The sequence below is a fragment of the Protopterus annectens genome, chromosome 1.part1 (genome assembly GCF_019279795.1).
Source record: "Protopterus annectens isolate FY-2018-M chromosome 1.part1, PAN1.0, whole genome shotgun sequence".
Lineage (NCBI taxonomy): Eukaryota > Metazoa > Chordata > Ceratodontiformes > Protopteridae > Protopterus > Protopterus annectens.
Genome location: NC_056726.1, coordinates 1,145,155,091 through 1,145,177,078, shown reverse-complemented (window position 1 = coordinate 1,145,177,078; position 21,988 = coordinate 1,145,155,091). Strand labels below are relative to the sequence as shown.

Here is a 21,988-nt window from a genome sequence, read left to right as displayed (position 1 = left end):
GGTGACTTGATGTATATGTGCATGCAGTCTATTGCACCCATTAACTCTGGGTAGTCCACCACATGGTGGAAGAGACGCACATTGCTGGCCAACTCCTCCTGCATTCGGGGGAAGTATATGTGCTCATTGGCATGTGGTAACATGGCATCCAGGAACTGGTGGAGTACTCTAGATGCTGATGCCTGTGACATCCCCATGATATCCCCAGTTGGCCTTTGGAAGGTACCTGTGGCTAGTATTCTCAAGCATACACATACCTTCATGTCCACTGGGATGGGTTCCCCTCTGTTACTTCTGGCTCTGAGGCATGGCTGACACAGCTCAACAATTTGCTGTATGATGTCACTGTCTACCCTGTAACGCTCTACTATCTCCAGATCATGTAGCCCCTAGTAGGTTACCCTGGGTCTGAACATTTGTCTCCTCCTCTGGTGCCTGAGATGGTTGTCAGTATCATCCTCCACACCACCATCAGTCTCCAACACATGCTGGTGAATCAAAGCTGTGACAGCCCTTAACATATACATATTAAAAGTTCCCCATCTGTATACACCAATGGCGCAGAGTGTCTGGGAATACACAAGTGTGTGCGTGTGGGGCTTTCACACCTTATACTATTGTGCAATGGATGATGCTGGTGTAATTGGGTGTGTTTGTGCTATTCCAGCTGCAGGGTATCTTAATTATTGGTTTTACAGCAGGTACTGCTATTGTGGGGCCTTTGGTGTTGACTTACGCTTGTCTGCCGTGATTCATCTATTGCCCTTCACTTCTATTTTCAACCTGATTCACCTCCCATTGTCAGCCATGCATCCAGCTGCCACCTTTTTTGTTTTGTGCTTCCAAAACCCAGGATAGTGTTGGGAAATGTTTTATGTAGCTGATCTACAGCAAGTTGGCTTTGTTCTGCTGTGACAGTTCTCTTTTCTTTGCTGTACGGCACCTCCCCTTTCCTGTTCTGCAGGTAACTGCTAGCAGTCTTGTTTGCTGTTGGCTATGGTCCACTGTGAGATTCTAAGTGTTAATTACTCATTTGTACTCCAATTACCATGCTGCAGCATTTCCTTATTGTCTTCCTGTATCCTTCCTGTTTCAGCTGTGGTGCGTACCACGCACATCCATTTACTGGGTTTCATGCGCGTTTTCATCCACGTTCACATGAACTTTCGGTTACCTTGTGTGGTCTCAGCTAAGCAAAGCTATGGCTACTTCCACACCCCTATCCTGCAGCTTTGCTTAACAACACGCAACACGGATTAGCAATGATCCAATGTGCTTACAGCTACGGTGGTGCGCCCCTCTCTTGATGTCATGTTTACCTCCAGGCCACTCCTCAGTGTTGTAATGCTATGCTGTCTGGTATATCCTTACGCTGGTGGGACGTTTGCGATTCAGTATTACTTGACTCATTTGCATGGCATTGACTGATAATTCCTAGTTACTGCACGGAACACTGTCACAGACCCTTAGCAACCCTATGGTAGTGGTGTTGCATGCATGCCATTGACTATTATGGGATATCATGCATTGCATTACATTACAGTTTTATGACATCTAAATATTTATTTTCCTTATGATCCTCTTTGCGCACTGATGCACTGTGGTTTTACTTTGCGTTGGTTACTGTTGTTGTGTCTTTCGGCTTTTTCCCGGTTAGGTGTCACCACAGCAGAACTCTGATCCACTAATGATTGGTAGAAGATTTATTCATGCTGAGTTACCAGCCCTGATGCACAACCTTCAACGAAGGTATGCCCCTTCATGCATGTCTCCACACAGAAGACGCTTTAGCTGAGAATCGAACGGACATCTTTCTGTGAGTCAACAACGCTACCGCAGCACCACCACTGCTTGTGGTCATGAAATTAAATGTTATTTTTTTATATGTTGTGCATGTTGTTTTATGCCATTGGCTATATATTTAGCCATTGGCATATATTAACATTATAATACGTAAGTTTGGTCCGCTTTCATGGCTCCAATTTTATGTTTGATAACATTCAAACCTTTTTTGCTTACATTTCTACATGCTTACCCTACGCCTGCACAGCTTCATGAATCACTATATACCTTCATTTGCATGCTACACTGCTGCGCATGGGGTAATTAGCATACATGTGCCGGGAGCTGTGCAGCTGTGGCGTACGCTGGTAGTGCACTTGGAAACAGCTCTTAAATGAATCGCAGAACGGCCATATTTGGCACTAGATTGCTGACGCTACTCCGGCTCATGGCGCAAGCTTCATGAATCCCAGGGATTGTATATACCTGATTATATTAGAATGTACTGTAGACTTTCAAACTAATACCTGATTATATTAGAATGTACTGAAGACTTGCAAACTAATTTTGTATTACTTGGAGCTTTTCTCCCTGGGCCTCCACTTAAAACAGGTACTTGCCCAGCTGGACTATCCCGGTAAAGAAATGTAAAATAAAATAAATAAATAAAAGCCAAGATGTGTCATGCTGATAGACTCCTACCCAAGAAGACGGAATGCTGTAATTAAATCAAAAGGTGCTTCAACAAAGTATTAGTTTAAGGATATGCACACTTATGCAGCCAGCTTATTGTACATGTTGTATTTTTTTATATTTTTTCCCCTACCAGATTTGCTTGTTTTTCAATTGAATTGTGCAGGTTATAGGTCACATGGTTATAGGTCACATTAAAGGTGAGAAAAGTGTTGAAATTATTTATTGTGGTCTCATTTTTTTAATATCACAAAAACCTGGCATTTCAACAGGGGTGTGTAAACGTTTTATATCCATACTCATATCAGTGAATATTCTTCTCTATGGAATTTTTGCCAGTAGCCTTGTCTATGAGACTGTGGTGCAGCAGGGTAAGGAAATTTGCCCTTTAGTCTGTTGTTTGAATATATAATTAGCATAGGTTTCCTTTTAAGTATTTAGATTCAGTCTACAAGGATCCTTTTGTTTGTATTCAGTGTACTTTTGTCAAACTTAAGATATACAGCATTATATCAAACTGTGTTTGCCTGAATACAGTTTTATTGGTGGTCAGACTATTTTTATCTGAATGTTGAACTATTGCAGTGTTTCTAGGCAAGGTGCAGCTGTTTTAAGTTTAACACAGTAAGTGAATTTTTCACTAAGTTGCTAATTGTGTGATTTAGGTTTAGGGTCTTGGAGTGGGAGGGGAGTTTACGGTTAGGCAGTGATTGGGAAATTTAGACTTAGGGAGCAAGATGTTAGAGTTAGGAGAATTTAGCTTTTGTGGTGCAGGAGGAGAGTATAGTGATCAGGAGAATTTTAGTTTAGGGAGTGATCAGAGAATTTAGATTAAAAGAGCACAAGGAGAGATTTAGATGGTGCAGTGGATAGTATAGTTTTGTTGCCTGTGGTGCCTTCTGTGAGGAGTCTGCATGTCCTCTCTGTGTTCATGTGAGTACCCTCTGGGTACTCTGGTTTCCTCCCACATTCCAAAAGACATGCAATGCAGTAGGTGGATTGGCCATAGGTGTGAGCATGCGTATGAGGACATGTTGTGGAAGATTACCCATAGCAGGGCTAGTTACCCAGAGATGTAAACCTTGGGTCTAGATGATTGTCGCAGTTGAAGTGACACCCTGATCACATGTGCAAACATGAGAAAAGGAGCTGTGGATGGATGGAAGCTTTAGGGAGCAGGAGGGGAGTTTAGGATTAGGCAGCAAGGTTTCAGGTTATGGATAAAGAGTGGGTGGGAGTATATATCTGTGTTATTGTCAGGATTCCTGGACAGCTTTGTAGTTTATTAGGACTGGGTTGTGTGTTGGTTGTGTAATTTTGGAGGAAGAGGCTAGTTAAAGGTAGGGCAGTTGCCTATTTAAGTTGTTTGATGGACTTTGGGTTGTATGAAATAATCTGGGAGTCAGTCACTTTTTCACTGATTTAAGTGAGCTGTAAAAAGTGGGGAAGGTAGAAAAGCTTTGACTGAACTCATATAGAGCATGTCTTTATGACAACATATACAGGCTTTATAGGCAGAAGACAGATAATAATGCTGTGCTAAAACAGTTCTAATTGAATCATGAGCTTCATAGATGTAAGGAATGCTTACCTCTATCCCTAGAGGGAATGTCAAGGAGAAGTCTTCAACAACTCTGCATGAAAAAGAGAATATCTGGGAAGAATATAACTGTCATCCTGTGAAGGAAAGTTTGCAAAAAGGCTGTGGTATCTGCATAGATTTCCTTGCCTATGGGACAGTGTTTAGTGACTTCCCCACAGGTGAAATGTTTATTAGTTGTACTGTGAAGATGCTAAAGGGAAAAACTTGCAAGCTTTCAATAATTCTGTTCCAGTTTCAGAGTCTATTTGTGTTTTCTGTGTTGCATGGGAAAGAATGTAACCTGAACTTTTGTTTTTCACAATGCTGCAATTATTGTGTTTGATGGTGTATTTGGCTTAATGTTTTTGTATCTACCTGTCTTCTCAAGAAAGGAATTTGTTTCACTTTTTTGTAAACAAACCTATACTGAATCTAGAAATACCAATGATTAAGATTGCTTCTATGACTATTATTTAAATGAAAAATGACATTTGCTTGAAAAATACAACAGGCAATTTTCAGTGCATACAATTAAATATCTGGAGATTATTACCTTTTCTGTTGCAGAAAGATACTAACAGTGTTTACAGTATGCTTTGAACTGTGGAGAGGGTATTGAATATACTTCTCTCTTGCTGAGAAAGAGATTACAACAGTCCTAATGTAATATACAATTTATAAATTCAGCAGCTGAGAGTTTGTGGACTGCACAGTCTCTTATAAGAATGGTTTTGTACTAATGCAGAGCACCATATGTATCTTTCTGTCTAGCCGGCTGGCTGTGGGATCTAGCTCCTCTGTTTTTTTGTGAAACTGAGGAGGTTATTGAAACCTTAGGATGGTCCAACAAATATACTAGAGATCATCAAAGAAAAATACCAGAACACCATGCAACTACTGCTTTATCTACCAGTCTTTCATTTATTTATTTTACTTTTGTTTAACGGGGTGGTACACAAAACTAACCATTTGCAAGTACTGGCTAAGCGAGTTATTAAGTGTGAATCACTAAAGATGGATACAGAAGTTGCTACACTGGATTCTAACATCCATCCCAAACAACATTACCACAAGTGATATTCTACCCAGTAACATAAGTTAAGCTATATAATCAAAAACTCAAACAATCCCATAAGGTTTATCATTATAATGCAGTTAGAAACCTCAGCAACTTCAACAAAGAAACCTTTACTTCCATCCTGATCAACTTGGCTTCAGTTAAAACTCTACCCCTTGATGAAGCAGTCTAAACATTTAATATTTTTTTTTATATTCTGGCAGAGCAACCATGATTAAGAACTAAAAGAGTTAAAACATCCAGTCTCTTGGTTAACTATAAAAACAAGGTAACTGTCATTTGTCTCACACATTCAAAAGAGACAGTGAAGCAGTGTATGGGTTCAAGTTATTTATTGTACATAAACATTGTCAAGAACTGTAATTGGAACCTGTATATTCAAGTTAACTGATTCACACATTACTTCAAACACACGCACATGAGCATCTCCACTCCAATCATGTTGGCACCCATTCTGGCTGACTGTACATAATGGCCCTGTTCTCGCATGTGCTTAGAATTTATATGCACATGAATATCTATATCTTTCTACAGTAGGAGTAGGAACAATGCACTCACTGATCTTCATCCTCCCTCTTGGATTTGTTTGACATGCAATAGGAGAAGAAGACAATGTATATGCTAGATAACATTTCATTATTAATAACAATCAAACTCAAGTCCAAGTGGCTGTGTATTTTGGATTGAGTCTGGAAATTCTTCCCAATTTGGTTAAATAAAAGCTTTCACTGTATTTAGCAACAGAGACAGTCTCTGGGGAATTCTTCTCAATAGGAACTTCAGGGATAACATGAGGATGATTTGAGGAAAATACACTGTCCTGTGAAATGGGAACAAATGTAAGGTCGCTCTCAGAAATAGAGTCTTTGGCACAGGCAATCTGCTGCATCATTGGTTCAGAAACCCTTTGGTTTCTTCTAAATTCCATTCCTCTGATTGAACAACACATGATCTCAGTTCCTCACAAACATTTTTGATAATACCCACTCAGTTGTATTCTTTGGTTGTTTGCATTCTTATGATTTCTCCTTGTCTTACTGGTTTAAGAGGTTTGCTAGATTTATCGTAGTACAACTTTTGTGACTGACATTTCTTCAAAACTTGGGTTTTGATCACTTTATTGTTCTTTGCATTCAAAATCAATAGTTGTTTACTGATCAGTAAGGTTGTGCTCATCTGTCTAGACATTAATCTCTGAGCACGTGAACCAGGGGAGTTATCTCAGGAAATGTTTCTGAGATTGAGAAGGTTAAGGAAAATGTTAGTACAATCACTCTCTTAGATTTCACTAACAAACATTTCGCATGTTGGACTGCATGCTTAATTAAGCCATTGGCCTGTGGATACTCAGGACTACTAGTAAAATGGACAAAGTCCCAAGCCTCAGCAAATTTCTTAAACTCTGACTGGTAAACTGTGTACCATTGTCAGATACAACTTTATGTGGGCTACCATGCACAGAAAACTGTCTCTTCAATTTTGTAATGACAGTGCTGAGCATTAAATTAGGAAGAAGGTCAATTTCAAACCAATAAGAGACTAGTAACACTAAATAATGTTGACCATTACATTCAGAAATATCAGTAGCAACTGTCAACCATGGTAGTTCATAGATCTGGTTTAGCTGAAGTGGTTCTTTTTGTTGGTGCAATTTAGTACTATTGCAAATAGAACATTCTAGAGTTCCTTCTCTATATTGCTATATGTTTTGACATAGAAGGCAGAAATACTATGCCTCTTGCCCTTCTTTTGGTAGAATCAATACCCGGGTTTCCATAATGTAAGATCTTGATATATTGCTATTGTAATGCTGTAGGAATAACTTCTTTTGGACCTTTCATGATGATACCATCTTCCATCATGAGCTCATCTCAGTAAGGAAAATATTTCTGGACATCAAATGGTAGACTGGCTTGTCTCACTAACCATCCTTGACTGATAATGCGTGTCATCCTTTGAAGAACAGGGTCTAGAGCTGTGTGTTGTCTAAGTTGATCAAGACGTGTTAAGGAAAAATGTTTGACTTCCGTGACTTCCAAGTCTGGGTTCTTGTTGTCATGTTGCTCTGTTGTTAGTCTGGGTGCTCTTGAGAAAGCATCCACAAGGTATAAATATTTGCCTTTTTTTATAGACAATACTGAAATTGTATTTTTGCAATGTTAACATCATGCATTGCAGACATGCTGGAGCTGAATGTATTGGTTTTTTTAGAATTGTCACTAAAGGTTGGTGATAAGTTCTATTGGAACAGGTTTGCCATAAATATAATCGTTGAACTTTGAACATGCAAACACTACTGCTGAAAGCTCTTTTTCAATTTGCACATACTGCATCTCAGATTAGATTAAAGTTCTGGATGCACAGGCTACTGGTATGCCTTCTTGAAGACATGCTGCACCAAGACCATACTTTGAAGCATCACATGAAAGAGTTACAGGTTTGTGGATATCTCAAACTGGGTGGACAAGCCATTTTCAGTTTCAGAACTTCAAATGTTCTTTGGTGTTGTTCTAACCAGGACCAAGTTACATTTTTGTGTGTCAACTCATGGTGCGGTGCTGAAAGCTAACTCTAGTTTGGGATGAAATTTCCTAAATAGTTGGCCATACCTAGAAAACATTGCAAAGATGTGACATTGTCTGGAACTGGCATCTCAAGAACTGCAGCTTACTTAGATGGATCTGTTTGTCAGCCAGAAGTAAAAACAAATGACCAACATAAGTAACTTCTCTCAGCTTAAATTTACCTTTCTGAGGATTCACTTTGAGACTGACTTCACGTGCATGGTCTAGAACATTCTTGAGGTTTCCGTCATGTTCATCTTCACCATTGCACTGTACAATAATTTGTCTAATATGATAGCACATGGATAACCTGAAAAAACTTGCTCTATCACATACTGAAAGACTTCGCTGGCAGAATTTATCCCAAATGGCAATTTCAAAAGTCTGTACCTTCCAAATGGCGTAGTGAAAGTAGTTAACAATGAATATTTGTAAAACAGAGAAATCTGCCAAAACAAACTTTTTGCATTTAAGACTGAAAAGATAGTGGCATTGGGCAGGAGAGCTGTTACTTTTTCTACTGTGTGCATCGGATGATGAGGATGTTTAATTGCTTTGTTTAAATCTCTGGGATCAATACATATTCAAATATCATCTGAGCTTTTCTTATGAGGTACAGCCATGGAGGATACCCATTCAGTAGGTTCTTTTACTGGAGTTATCACACCTGAATGCACCATTTTGTCTAGTGCTGTTTTTACTTTACTCTGCATTGCTACTGGAATTGCTGGTCGGACAGCTGGCCTTACTTCATGGTTTAACCTCATGGAATAGGTGACTGGTAGTTTGCCTGGCTCGTCTTTGAAAATATCAGCATATTCCCAAAAAATATTCTGTTTAAAATTATAATGGTTGTTCAGATTAATATGATGGACTTCTTTGTTAAATGAAATCACTCCCATTCTCAAACTATTTTGGAGGCCTAGCAATGACTGCATGTATTTTTTACTACATAAAACTGCAAGTCATAACTGCTCCCAGCAGAATGACATGTGAGAACTACTGCGCCATCAGTTTGAATTTCTTCACCACCATAAATAGTTTTGCACACTTTGCTGAATCAAGTTTTTCACCTGCTCTTACTTTGGCAAACATTTGTGCTGATACACCATTGCACTTAGACCCAGTGTCTACTTTAAGCTCTACAGGTTTCCCATTAATCTTTTCTGATTACCAGTTAGCTGATAGTTTACTGAATTAATCGTTTCATCAAACACAGAAGCACCATCAACATAAAAAGTTTGCTCATGGCTTTCTTACTGATCTACTTGCTTCTTTGGATGCTCTCTTTTATTAAAAGATTGTCCCACTATAGACTTACAAAGCCTTTTGAAATAACTCCACTTTTTAGATTTGTGGCATTGCTGACCAAAAGCTAAGCACTTTTCTCATTTAGGTCCATGATTGCCTCCACAATTACGACAGTTAAAAGATTACTTGTAGCTGCCCCATTCGGTTAGGTGGTGGCACAATCATTGGTTTATATTTCTTTTTTATCTTAGCTTTGTGGCTCATGCTATCAACACTAGTAGACACTGTATGCATGCTTTTCTCATTTGTAAGTATGTTTGTGTGTGGGTCTATATCACGAAATTGAATGTTGTGAATGCCGAATACCGGAAGGCCGAACCTAGTAAGTCGAAAGTTGAGAATGTCGAAGCCACGGAAACCCGAATTCTTTCCCAGGGAAAGAATTCAGTTGGCTGTTTCTGCGGGTTCGGCATTTTTGGACCGGGTCAAGGTAAGTGTATGAATGGGTAGTGACAGACTTTAGGGTTAGGGCGCGGGTCAGGTAAGTGTGCGATAGTGACGGACTTTAGGGTTGGGGCGCAGGTCAGATAAGTGTGTGGTAGTGACAGACTTTAGGGTTAGGGCTGAGTTAAGATTAGTGCATAGATAGTGGTGTATGCTAGGTTTAGTGTAGGTTTTGAAGGTGTTTGGTGTGATTGTGTTATGTGTGTGCTTTTCAGAACAGCGAATTTTTTCCCTGGGAAAACAATTTGTTGTTTTGAAGTGTCGATGTTATCCGAATTCAATCTTCCAAATTCGAACTTATGGTGTTCGACATTTTGGAAGTTTGATTTCATTATATAGTCCCTTTGTGTGCTGCTATGTAAGTTTGTATATTTGACAAATCTCTATGGCTTTGCTCAATGTTAAATCACTGTCTCGAACCAAAATCGTTCTTACTGCATCATTATTAATACCACACACGTCTGTCCTTTATCAACTCATCTTTCACATCACCAGATCTGCATGTTTTTCCATTATTTCTCTAGTCAGTAATATATGGTGCTATAGTTTTACCAGGTTTTGATTTTCTAGTGTAAAATATGTGCCTTTCCATTGTAATATTCATTTGAGGGTTACCCATTTCTCTAAATTTATGTTTTAAGCACTGAGGCTCTTCCCACGTTTCAGCCTGTGTCACAATATGGTGGTTCTCCCGCTCCCCTGCTTACACAGCATGTGCATACAAAGATGAGCGCCCCCTCTTAATGGCTTCTCAGCCTGCTAAATTAGAAGTCGAATGCCTTTGTACATGTGTCAGAAAAAGCAGTCTGTATGTAAATATCATATTCCTGTTCAAACACTCTGCAGTTCTCAGCAATAGTAATATCAAACACCAGTGGTTCAGGTCTGGAAAAATCCCTCTGCTATATCAACAAAATGCATTTAAATACAAGCATAGACCAGATACTTGCAATTATGATTAAAAACACAACAATCTCTCTAAAATGGCTTTATTTTAACATTGCAAAAACTGTGAATATTCCAGAAACTTGGACACTTTGAACAGCTTTAATTAATGACAACAAGTAGTACATTGCAAAAAAATGCAGTTCATTTAGTCCTTTCTTACATCCTAAACATTTTGGAAGTTATTTCAGACACTTTTGTAATTATATAAAACTGTAGTTGGAACCTATATATTCAAGTTAACCGATTCACACATTACTTCAAACACACGCACATGTGCATCTCCATTTAGGCCTGCACTCAGTCTGGCTGACTGTACAAAATGGCACTGATCTTGCATGTGTTCATTACTTATATGCATGTGCTATCTAGCTACAGTGGCTCAGTAGGAACAATACACTCAATGATCTAAAGTAACCATTTAAAATGTCATGACCTGCTGGATCGAGTCCCAAAAATATAGAAACTGTTTTTATATATATATATATATATATATATATATATATATATATATTTTTATATATATATAGATATATATCTGTGATCCGTGTTCTCCTATCCTGATATCCTGAGGGTACTGCATACCAAAGTAGATGCCCACATGCCCACAGCAGCTGTACACCACAGTAGATGCCGAAAGTGATTAGTCTGTACAAGTCTTCTCCCTGTAGGGCATTATAGGAATCTGCAGCTGCTCACAGCTCCATTCATTAGTGAGTCTGAGATGGATGGATGAAACACTCAGCATGTTTTTTTTTTTCTTCCTTTGAAGAAACCCACAGAGACACAGGGAAACCATGCAAACTTCAAACAGGCATTGGGTGGAGGTCAGGATTGACCCTTGTACATTGGGCATGGGAGGCGAAGACCTTAACCATTATGCCAACTGGCCATTATGCTAACTGGTCTCAGAAGAGGTTATTAGTACCACTATAAAAAAATTTAAGAAAGTGAAGATACTGAGCCCTAATGACTTACCCATATTTTATTTAACAGTTGTTTACCAGGAAAATCCAACTTGGACCAAAGCCAATTTTCAGCGGAGGCCTGGGGAGAAATACTCTAGATGCATATCTTTGTAACATGGGAGGAAACTGGGGCACCCTAAGCAAACCCACACAAATGCAGGGAGGACATGCAGACTTTGCACAGAAGGCACGCCAGCCAAGAATCGAACCAGCAAACCTCTTGCTGTGAGCTGACAATACAACCACTGCCCCACTGCACTATCCTTCCATAGAACTGTATTACTATTTGATTGATTTATTAGTATTATTAGTAAAACTATTTAAGTGAATGACAATCCCATCTCTGCCTTCAGTGTTCAATGCTGGACTATTTTTTTATAAAGAAAAAAGGAAACCATGTGTTGAGCCTGAATATTAATGACTGGTTTTGCTGCTAAACTCTGTTTACTAGATCACAGAGAACGAAATAAGTAGTAAAATACTCAACTATTTTCATAAAACAATACAAACCAATTAGTTTGGGTTTATTCTGGGAAATGGCCATCCCAAAATACTATATTATTACTTCTAATTATATTGCATATAGAGTCTAAAATCTCGGGAAATTACATAGTCATTAGTTATGATACAAGCAAGGTCTTCCACTTACTAAACCATAAATGTATGCTAAGAGCTTAGTATATTATATGATACAACACTGAAAAGACAGCAGAAGAATTAATATTAAACATTGCTCTTTTTTAACTTTAAATACCCCCCAGTTATATATTAACAGAGCTGAGATCTCTGTATCTCAAAGAGATGGAAATATTCTGAGAAACAGCAAACATTGGATTAGTATATCTAATTCCACATTTTCAGCAACTCAGTGTCTGCACTATGGGAGTTGGCATTATGAGTACCAATATTTAAAACAGTTACCCTTCCCTATAGATTACAATGACAAGAAATGTGTAAAATGGAAAGAGAGCATCAGTCTTGATACAGATATAGCAATTAGTCTACATCCCTGTAAAGGTAGGAGTTCTGCAAGGATTACATTATTGCTATATTCAATTTCTTATAGGATTGGAAGGAGTGATTTGATTTTAATGTATAGGTGTCAGAGCACTTAGGTTATATTGGCTTTGTTAGGGGTAGAGTGTATTAATTAAGCAATAAACAATGATGTGGTGTGATATATTGAAGATTTACCCATGGGTGGTGTGGTTTAATCATGAGGGCGAAGCCTGAGTAATTAAACAAAGTCAACCGTGGGTAAATTTCAATAACCACAACCACAGAGTCGGTTATTGCTATCATACAATGACATTATTTAACAAAAAAATACTTACTTTTCATAAATAATGTCTTTGTATAACAGTGTCACACTGTTCTTCCATGGCTGGTGGTATCCTGCTGCCTTGTTTTGATGTACTGCGCATGCATATGGGACTTGCGTTCCCACACATACCCAGTATATCAAAGCTTTGAAAAAGAAGCAATGGAGAAAAGAAAGTCTCCATTGCTCTGTTTTTGTTTTCTTTTTTTTTTTATTTAAAAAAAACTTGTTTCGGTTACTTTAGGGGCAGGAGAGGGAGACAGAATGGAGGAAATGAAAAGAAAATCAGGCACGTGCCTTTAGTTTTAAATAACATACCTGGTTTTCTTTGTATTTCCTCCATGCTGCCTCTCTGGTTCCAGAATCCAGACTATAGATTTTTTTCAAATTTTTGTTAAAAAAAAAATAAATGTAATGGAATAACGGACCTTTTTCCGTTGGTATATTCTGGGGTTTACAATGGGCACGCTGGTTGGGCTGGCCAATCAGCGTGCTTGTTTTCAAATATTAATGGCCAATCATTGTATAATCACTCATATTCAACATGGAAACATTCAAGTCTGTGCAATCTATATTTAGAACTAGTGTTAACAAGGCTAATTTTACTACAGAGATGGTAAACTGTGGAGTTCATGTCAGTTAATACAAGAAGGACTGAGAGTTTCAACTTTTACTTTTAAGATGGATCAGAGCTGGAGTATACGATCCTGATTCTAGTGACAAACAGTGCTGTATAGCTCTTCTGAGCTTTGAGTAGAAATAAATAAATACATTGAACATTAAACATCTAGAGATTTTTTTTTTTTTTTGTAGTAACAAGGAATTATTTATTTCATTAAATCTCAACCATGCTCATAAGAGTTATTGTTCAGTGGCAAAAGTCTACTTGTTTAGTGTATGCTGGTGGTTGATAATTTTTTTAAATTACATAGAATATAAAAGACTAGAATTCGAACAAAAAAGAACACTTTGGGGGCACTTGTAAAATTTATCATAGATTATAAAATAAATTGCTGAGAATAAGATTGATTAAAAACAGTTCCATCACATCAGGTAAAGAACCAACCTCAACCTGAACTCCAATTTAATATTTCACTTATTTTCTAAGCAGTGAACATAATTCAATGTGAAAAAATGCAATATATAACAATAAAAACAGAATGCATTACAAAATGAGTGAATTGTTGTTAAAATAAAAAACACTCTGAGTACATTAATATCAAGATAAAAAATTGAAATCATAATAGCAGTAAATAATGAATAGAGCAGAACGTCGATGAAGTATAAGCCAAGCAGGGTCTTGGGTAACAAATCCAAAAGGGGCAAGATTTCCAGAATGATCTAGGACACAGTGTTTATATTTAGTCATTTGATCTGTACAAAGACCAGAACCCAGTGAATTCTGTCATTCCTGGACTGCAACGTGACTTGTATGAACTGTCAACATGTCAATACATACGTTTAGTTGACGAACCTCAGTAACTGCATACTACTCAGCGGCTTTCTGGTTTTTTGGATTACTGGTCAACATTTTGGATAGCCACACTAATTTGTTTTGTTGGTAACTGAGTGAATTGAGTAGTTGGGCATTTACGTGGTTTTTCACATGGGTTCGGAAGGACAGGAAGAGATGGGGCAAATGCGTAAACTCATCGGTCAGTTGACCGAACTGATAGATCTACTTACGCCCCTTTGCCACAGTTTGCTTCCAGGACGTGGAGCTTTACACTCGGATGTTTCATTTCATGAAGGGACTAACGGGCAAGCCGTTAAACGGAAGAGGGAGCTTATAGGCGAGAATTATGAAGCCGGCGACCCTGGAGAGATGGAATCGACTAGTTTTAACCCCATGAGAACACCGAGAGTACTGGATGGCGATGTAGGAACACAGGAATGTATTCACAATGTTCACAATGTTTCAATGGACAAAGGGGCTAGACCCAAAATACAGCAAGAAACTAAAGGTACTGTTTATTCGAACCCTAAAACCACTAATGAGTGGTTAAAAAAAGACTATTTATTTAAAATGGATAGTGACACTGCAAATGAAATAATTCATGATGACAATACTTATATTGAAAAACTTGATAAATTACATAAATTGATGTTGAACTTTAGAACTCTAAGGATAGAAAATGCATATTTGAATGAATGTTTACTTAAAGAAATAGTCCCTAAGGGACTCAGGGTATATAAATACCCAAACAATGTGCAAGTAGGGTCTACGTTTCATGTAAATTTAGTGAAAGCTTTCAATAGATGTGGTTTAGAAATTATTCAGCTTATTATTGAGGAAAATGAAAGGAAACAAGTTTTGCTTGAACAAGAAATTAATGAGCTGGATATGAATATTAAAAAGGACTTGATATTTGGTATCAAACAAGAAAGAGAGAGATATCAAATGAGAAATGAAATTGATTTAAAATGTGAAGATATTATTAAACGTAAAATGGGAAAGTTAAACAGGGACATAAAGGAATATGCTAGCAACAATAGTTATCCAAAACCTACAATTTTTAACATGAAAGGAAATTTTAAGAATGGTAACAATAATAATAATAAGTTGTTTAACTATGAGCATGTGGAAACAAGGAACATAGAACAAGATTATGACATAGAATTCCCACCCTTGCAAGAAAGAAATCAAGAATATTATTCATCTTTCAACAATGAAAGAAATTTTCAGATGGGGGGGGAGAAGGGGGAGGGGGAGACATTTTTAGTCAGTACCCCGGTTCCCACTGATAACTTAGTTATTGAAGAGGGTATTAAATTTGAGAATGAATTTAAGAGTAGTTTTGAAGGTTTTATAATTTATAATTTTAGTAACATCAGTTTAAAGACTGAACACTTTGGACTTTTTAGTAAAGGCCTGAAATACAACCCAGTGAAAAAAGGAAATGTAACTAATACAATTTTAGATATTAAGTTATTTACTAGGAAAATAAACTTAACAGTTTTGGCCTCTAAAATGGGTTTAGAAAGAAATAACGTTGAAACTACTGAATTAACTAGGAGTTCAACATATAACCCACCTTTAGCACCTCAAATAAAAAACTTTGAGAATGTATTAGAAAAAGAAATTAGGAAACTTGAAAGGAAAGACAAGTATAAGAACAAATATAAAACTAATTTTAAGAAAGAAGAGTTTGAAGTTTTGAAAGAAATAATGGAAAATCCTGAATTAGGGGTAATGAAACCAGATAAGGGGGGAGGGATTGTCATTATGGAGAAAATTATTTATGAAACAAAAATGAATTCAATACTTTTAGATGGAGGAAAGTATACAATAGTTTCAAAAAATGAGTTGACAGTTTCATACAAGAAAATTGATATGGTATTGGAAAATTTATTAATGGATAAAGTTATAGATATCAAAACTTATAAATATTTAGAGGTAAAGAAGCCAAGGGTAGCAACAATGTTTGGCATACCCAAGATTCATAAGAATCAGACCAATCCCCCCTTAAGACCAATAGTTTCAGCGGAAGGAGCAAAAATTACCCTGTTAGCTAAATATGTAGACAACAAAGCTAAACACATATGGATGAACAATTAAATTATTTTAAAAGATTTGTGGGATTTTTTAAGAGAACTCACATTAAATACATACAAAGAAGAAATAATTTTTGTTACAATAGATGTTATGGATCTCTTTTCTAGCATACCACATAAGGAAGGTATGGAGTTATTTGAAGAAAGTATATATTTTGATGAAAAATTGTCTCAAGAAGAAAAAGTGACTACGGTGACCCTAATGGATTCCATTTTAAAACATAATTATTTAATGTTTAATGGAGAATATTACAAACAGACATCAGGGGTTTCGATGGGGGCAGCATTTGCCCCCACCTTTGCCAATATTGTGCTTGGCAAATGGGAAGAGAGATATATAGTTAATTCGGACTTTAGACAATATTGGTCACTTTATCATAGATTTTTAGATGACATAGTGATATTTTGGATAGGAAGTGAAGAAAAATTTAAGGAATTTTTTTCCTATATAAATTCAACAACAAATTACTTAAAGTTTACATATGAAATGAATTCAGAAGTCATTAATTATTTGGATGTGGAAATTTATAAGAAAAATGGAAAATTTGAAACCAAGGTATTTAGAAAAGACACATTCTGTAATTCCTATTTGCATTATGACAGTTTTCATCCTATCCATTGTAAGAAAAATATTGTAAAAGGCCAATTTGTGAGAGGTTCCAGGATGACAAGTGATGAAGATGATTTTTCTAGAGAATGTGATAAATTAGAAATAATGTTTTTGGAAAGAGGTTATCCGGGTGAATTTGTGAGGTTAATAAGAAAGGAAGTTGAGATCGGTAGAAAAGAAAAATTTCAACCAATAAAAGGAATAAAAGAGGTAAAAAATGACGTCCGGAACAAGAAAAATGAAAATTTAAATGAAAATTTAAATGAGAATAAGAATGTAAAAAGATTAATTATAGAATTTAATACTTTAAGTAAGGATGTTAAACAAATATTTAAGAAGGAATGGGAGAGATTTTCTGCCATCCCTGATTTGGAAGAGATTAAAAATATAACACCCCAAGTGACTTTTAAAAACCCACCTAATATAAAGAAGAAAATAGAAGGAAATAGAAAATACAAGAAAAATGGAGAAAATAAGAAAGTGGGAACTTTTAAGTGTGGGAGATGTGCACAGTGTCCTTACATTATGAACAAAGGAGAAATTTTAATTGAAAGTAGGAAGAGAATTATAAAAAGTAAAGAAAGATTTAATTGTAATACCCAAGGAGTTGTATATTTGGCAGTTTGTCAAAACTGCCAGTCTTTTTATATTGGGAAAACGGAAAGGGTATTCAAAAGACGTATATACGAACATATATACGATATTGGAAAAGGGAAGGAAACTAATGCACTATATAGGCACTTTAAAAATTGTACAGGAGCAAAATATTTATTCTTTATATTGGAGCAAGTAAAACAGGATGTTAGAGGAGGTTTATGGAGGAATTATTAGAAAACAGAGAATTGTGGTGGCAGGTATACTTGGATGCATGTAAAAAACCTGGGTTAAATGAGAATTTATCTATTGGGCCTATTTTGAAGGTGAAAGCTAACAAAGTTTGAATTCCTGGGTTGTATCTTCAGGGTAGTTTAATAAATAGACACATTTTAAATAGTTTTAATTTATTATTATTATTATATATCATATATTTATACATATTTATTTATTTATTTATTTATCTATATTTATAATATATAATATTTACATAGTTGTAGAATGACAAGAGAGATGTATATACTCAAGGTAATATAGGATTTGGACATTAGAGGGAGCTTTTTCTGGATTCCTGTGCTTCTAAGAGACTTTGTACAAAAGTTTTTTTTTAAAGTATGTATTCTTAAGAATTATATAATTAACTTTCCCATAGAATTAACATCAAGTACAAAAATATTCACATTAAGATCAATAAATGAGTTTTATTTATTTTATAATATGATTTTATAATGTAATTAAGTAAAAAATCACATTTGCACAACTGAATTTAATATTAATGAGGTAAAGAAATTGGTTGGTTTATTCAAAGTAAATGGATAATATTTTATAGGTTGATTAATTGGAATTACTATATAAAATGTGTAAGTTGTCATGTCATTTTATCTGATGAAGTCCTGCAGTAAGGGACGAAAATGCGTGTGTTTTTTGGTATAATAAAAGCGTTAATGAACATTGGCGGTGTCACTTTCATTTAGTTGACGAACCTCAGTAACTGCATACTACTCAGCGGCTTTCTGGTTTTTTGGATTACTGGTCAACATTTTGGATAGCCACACTAATTTGTTTTGTTGGTAACATGTCAATACAGTTTCTCAAAATGCTGGTAAGCCATAATAAAGCATACATGTTGATCTACAATTATGAAAACAGTTTTCCAGGGAAGTTATGACGGACCTTTAGAATGCTGCTTTTAGCAAATGATTTCATTGGGAATTTGGCATCATTAAGCAGGATAATCATCAGCTTTATTGTAGAATTCCAGTTCCATTATTATCCCTTAAATTAGATGATATTTTCCTTGGATTATAACCATTTATCAAGAATTCCATAACTGGATGTTTAAAATAATATCAGGTATAGTTCACAACTGGGAAAGGGTCCAAAGGACATGTTAACAATATTCTCAAGTTGTGCAAATTTATAATTTTGCACCTCAGAATTATAAGGACAAGCATAAACATAAGAATATCATGCCTGCGTACAGAAGAAGAAACAATATCTTTTATAAGAATAGATGGAAAGAAGCAGCTTTCCTAATGGTGTTTATGACCTGGAAGAATGTATTTATGCAGATTAAAGTCATCTGTATACCTCCATAGAGTTATACCAATATATGATTTGTAAAAGGAGATACATTCCACTCCATTATCTTTATAGAAGAGAAGTTGGGTCATGACTGCTAAAAGCTGCTACTGTAGTAACTTTGATTCTTATCTCTTTTTTTATGTGGGTAAAGCAAGTTTCTCAGGTAATAAATTCATAGGAAGCAAGATTAGATTATTCACAGATGTATATCTGTTTTGGCTTCTAGAGAATATTTATAATCTCTTAAGAAAACTGAAAAAAAGAATCCCAAGTGAGTATGATAGATGCTAAACATCTTCTATTATTATTATTATTATTATTATTATTGTTGTTGTTATTATTGTTGTTATTATTATTGTTATTATTATTATTATTATTATTACTGTTGTTGTTATTGCTATTATTAATGGAATGGCAGGCAAATGTTCTTCCTAATCCCCCCCCCCAAAAAAAATAAGACTGGTGGTTCCAGTTTGTAAAATGATATACATTACAAATCATATGACAAAATAGCTAATTAAAATTATCTTTTAACTTTTCCATTTTCTCTTCATTCCATGTTTTCCTGACCCTTCCCATTCCTAATGTATTTTTCTACAAGGCATTGCAAGTTTTAGCTGAGAACTTCACAAGAGCAAATGATGCATATTTCTTTTTAAACAAATGAAGAGGGAAAAATGATAATTCAATAGTTAAAGACTGATAATTTATTGGGTTTTCTCATGCACAGGATGATCTCTGTAACTGGTGTCTGTGTCAGTCTCACCTGCTTTTAGCAAATGTATCCATCCAGCTCATAGTAGTTCTACCTTATCAAAATACAACCTATAGACAGGCTATCCCCTCATCCTACTTTATCATGAAATCAGAGACATTTTATATTACATGGACACTTCGGGTGGTAAACCTACTCACATCTCGGGGAAGAAGAGAAATTCCCTTAAAAAATGCCAATACCTTGATTTAGTCCATTAAGTGGCATTTTGAAAAGCTGAACAAAGAAAGCTGTGATTAATCCAATCAGTCTGGTGTACCCATTTGATTAATTAATCTAAATGAACATATAACAAAATTATCCGGCTATTACAAAACTGAAACTTCTGGAATATGGCATATAGTAGTCTCTTTCGTTCAGATTTGAATTGTGCTTTTATTCAACTAAGACACTGTTAGAAGGATAACTATACTAACATTGCAGGTGATAACCAATGTGTTTTAAACATTTCAGGGGAAGTAATCGTCCGACTGGTAAATGGCACTGACCGCTGCAACGGCATACTTGAAGTAAACGTAAACTCCAGCTGGGAACGTGCTTGTAGTGATAACTGGCATTATAGCACTGCTGCTGCAGTGTGCAGGGAGCTGTTTTGTGGTTATTCTTATAATACAGAAACTGACCTTAATAATGAAGGAGGACAGGATGGAGTTTGGCTTAACAATGTAAACTGCTATGGATATGAATCAGCACTGTCACTGTGCCCCAGTCAGCAGTGGACTAAGGCCCTCTGTAAATCACAACAACAAATTCGCATTTCATGCTCAGGTAAGAGATATAAAACTAATAAATGCTGTACAGTGTTTTAAAACAAGAGTTAGGTAGAAATTGTGCATTATTATTGCATTCTTCTTATATTTAAAACTGACAAAAGCCTACAAGACAGAGTTCATTTTTGAGTAACTTGCCATCATAGAATGGTAGAAGTATGCAAGCATGGTTTACAGGCAATTCTTTTTATAATTAGTTATTTGGGATTAAGTGTTTTCTTCACTATTTCTTCACTTGCTTGTGCTTTATTCATGTAACAGATACAATGATTACTTTCCAACAGCTTTTAGGTTCATATATTGATAGGTACTTACCAGGCTATTGATATTAGAGGGTCTTAAGAAGCCTAGACTTAAATTCCCATAGTAGTTTTAGCCTTATATTTTTCATACAGTTGGATAAAACAAAGATATGTTGGGACATTCACTTATTGTCCCTATCCATGAGGGACATGGGTGTTAAACCAGGGGTGAATTTACAGTTTCCCATCGATTCATCCTATTTATATTTGGATAGAGAAATAGAATTTACTTTGTTTCATGTACATACATACATACATACATACATGCATAAAATGTTTCAAGCACGGGCATTAAAGCCCTTCTAGCTTGCCAATATGCCAAAACACTTGTTCCCATGATAAATGTCCAGGCTGTTCTTAAAATACTTAAACTAGGACTTGCTTTAATGTAATTAGGTAGTCTGTTCCAAGGATCAGCTACTCTGTCAGAGAACTGATTAGTACACTCCTCATTCCTATAGAATCGTCTACATAGGTTATCTGATGATTCTGTAGTACATTTTGATAACCCCAAACATTCCCAGAGGTAGTTGTCCCTAAATGCCCTATATACCCGAATAAGATCTCCTCTTAAATATCTATAAGAGACACTGTATGAGTTCAGATATTTTAGTTTTTTATAATAACTTAGATTTTCACATCCATGGATGCCCTTAGTATAGTTCCACTGTACTCTTTCCAGTTTATTCATGCTTGTTTTCCTATAGAGTTTCCATATTGTTATTCCATACTCAAATTTGGGTCTAATGTAACTAGCAAACAATGACTTCATTTTGCTTGATTTCAGTTTATGCCTCCCAAATCTCATATGCCTAGTTTTTGATGTATTTATCAACATATTATTCTCTTGTGCCCAAATGGTCGATTTAGTCAAATTATTTTGCAGACATGTCTTATCTGTAACACTTGTAATGAGTTTACCCAATTTCAGGTCATTAGCATATAGACTGTAGAACACCTCAGATGAAAAAGTAAGGTCTGAAAGATACAATCTAAACAGGTAAGGGCCTAGTACAGAGCCCTGTCGGACAGCTTGACTGTAACCAAGGATTTCACCTGTCCATTTGGTGTGTGATACTTGCCATGTCCTATTTGTTAGCCATGCAGCTA

General features: G+C 36.0%; 1 protein-coding gene across 1 annotated transcript in view; it reads left to right on the top strand.

Annotated features, from left to right (window-relative positions):
- The window catches only part of LOC122815764 (deleted in malignant brain tumors 1 protein-like), a 671,312-nt gene that overhangs the window by 311,135 nt on the left and 338,189 nt on the right, over positions 1–21,988 (top strand). The window contains exon 6 of the mRNA XM_044088533.1: positions 20,260–20,574. Within this exon, the coding sequence (XP_043944468.1) occupies positions 20,260–20,574 (315 nt within the window). The remainder of the gene's footprint in view (positions 1–20,259; positions 20,575–21,988) is intronic.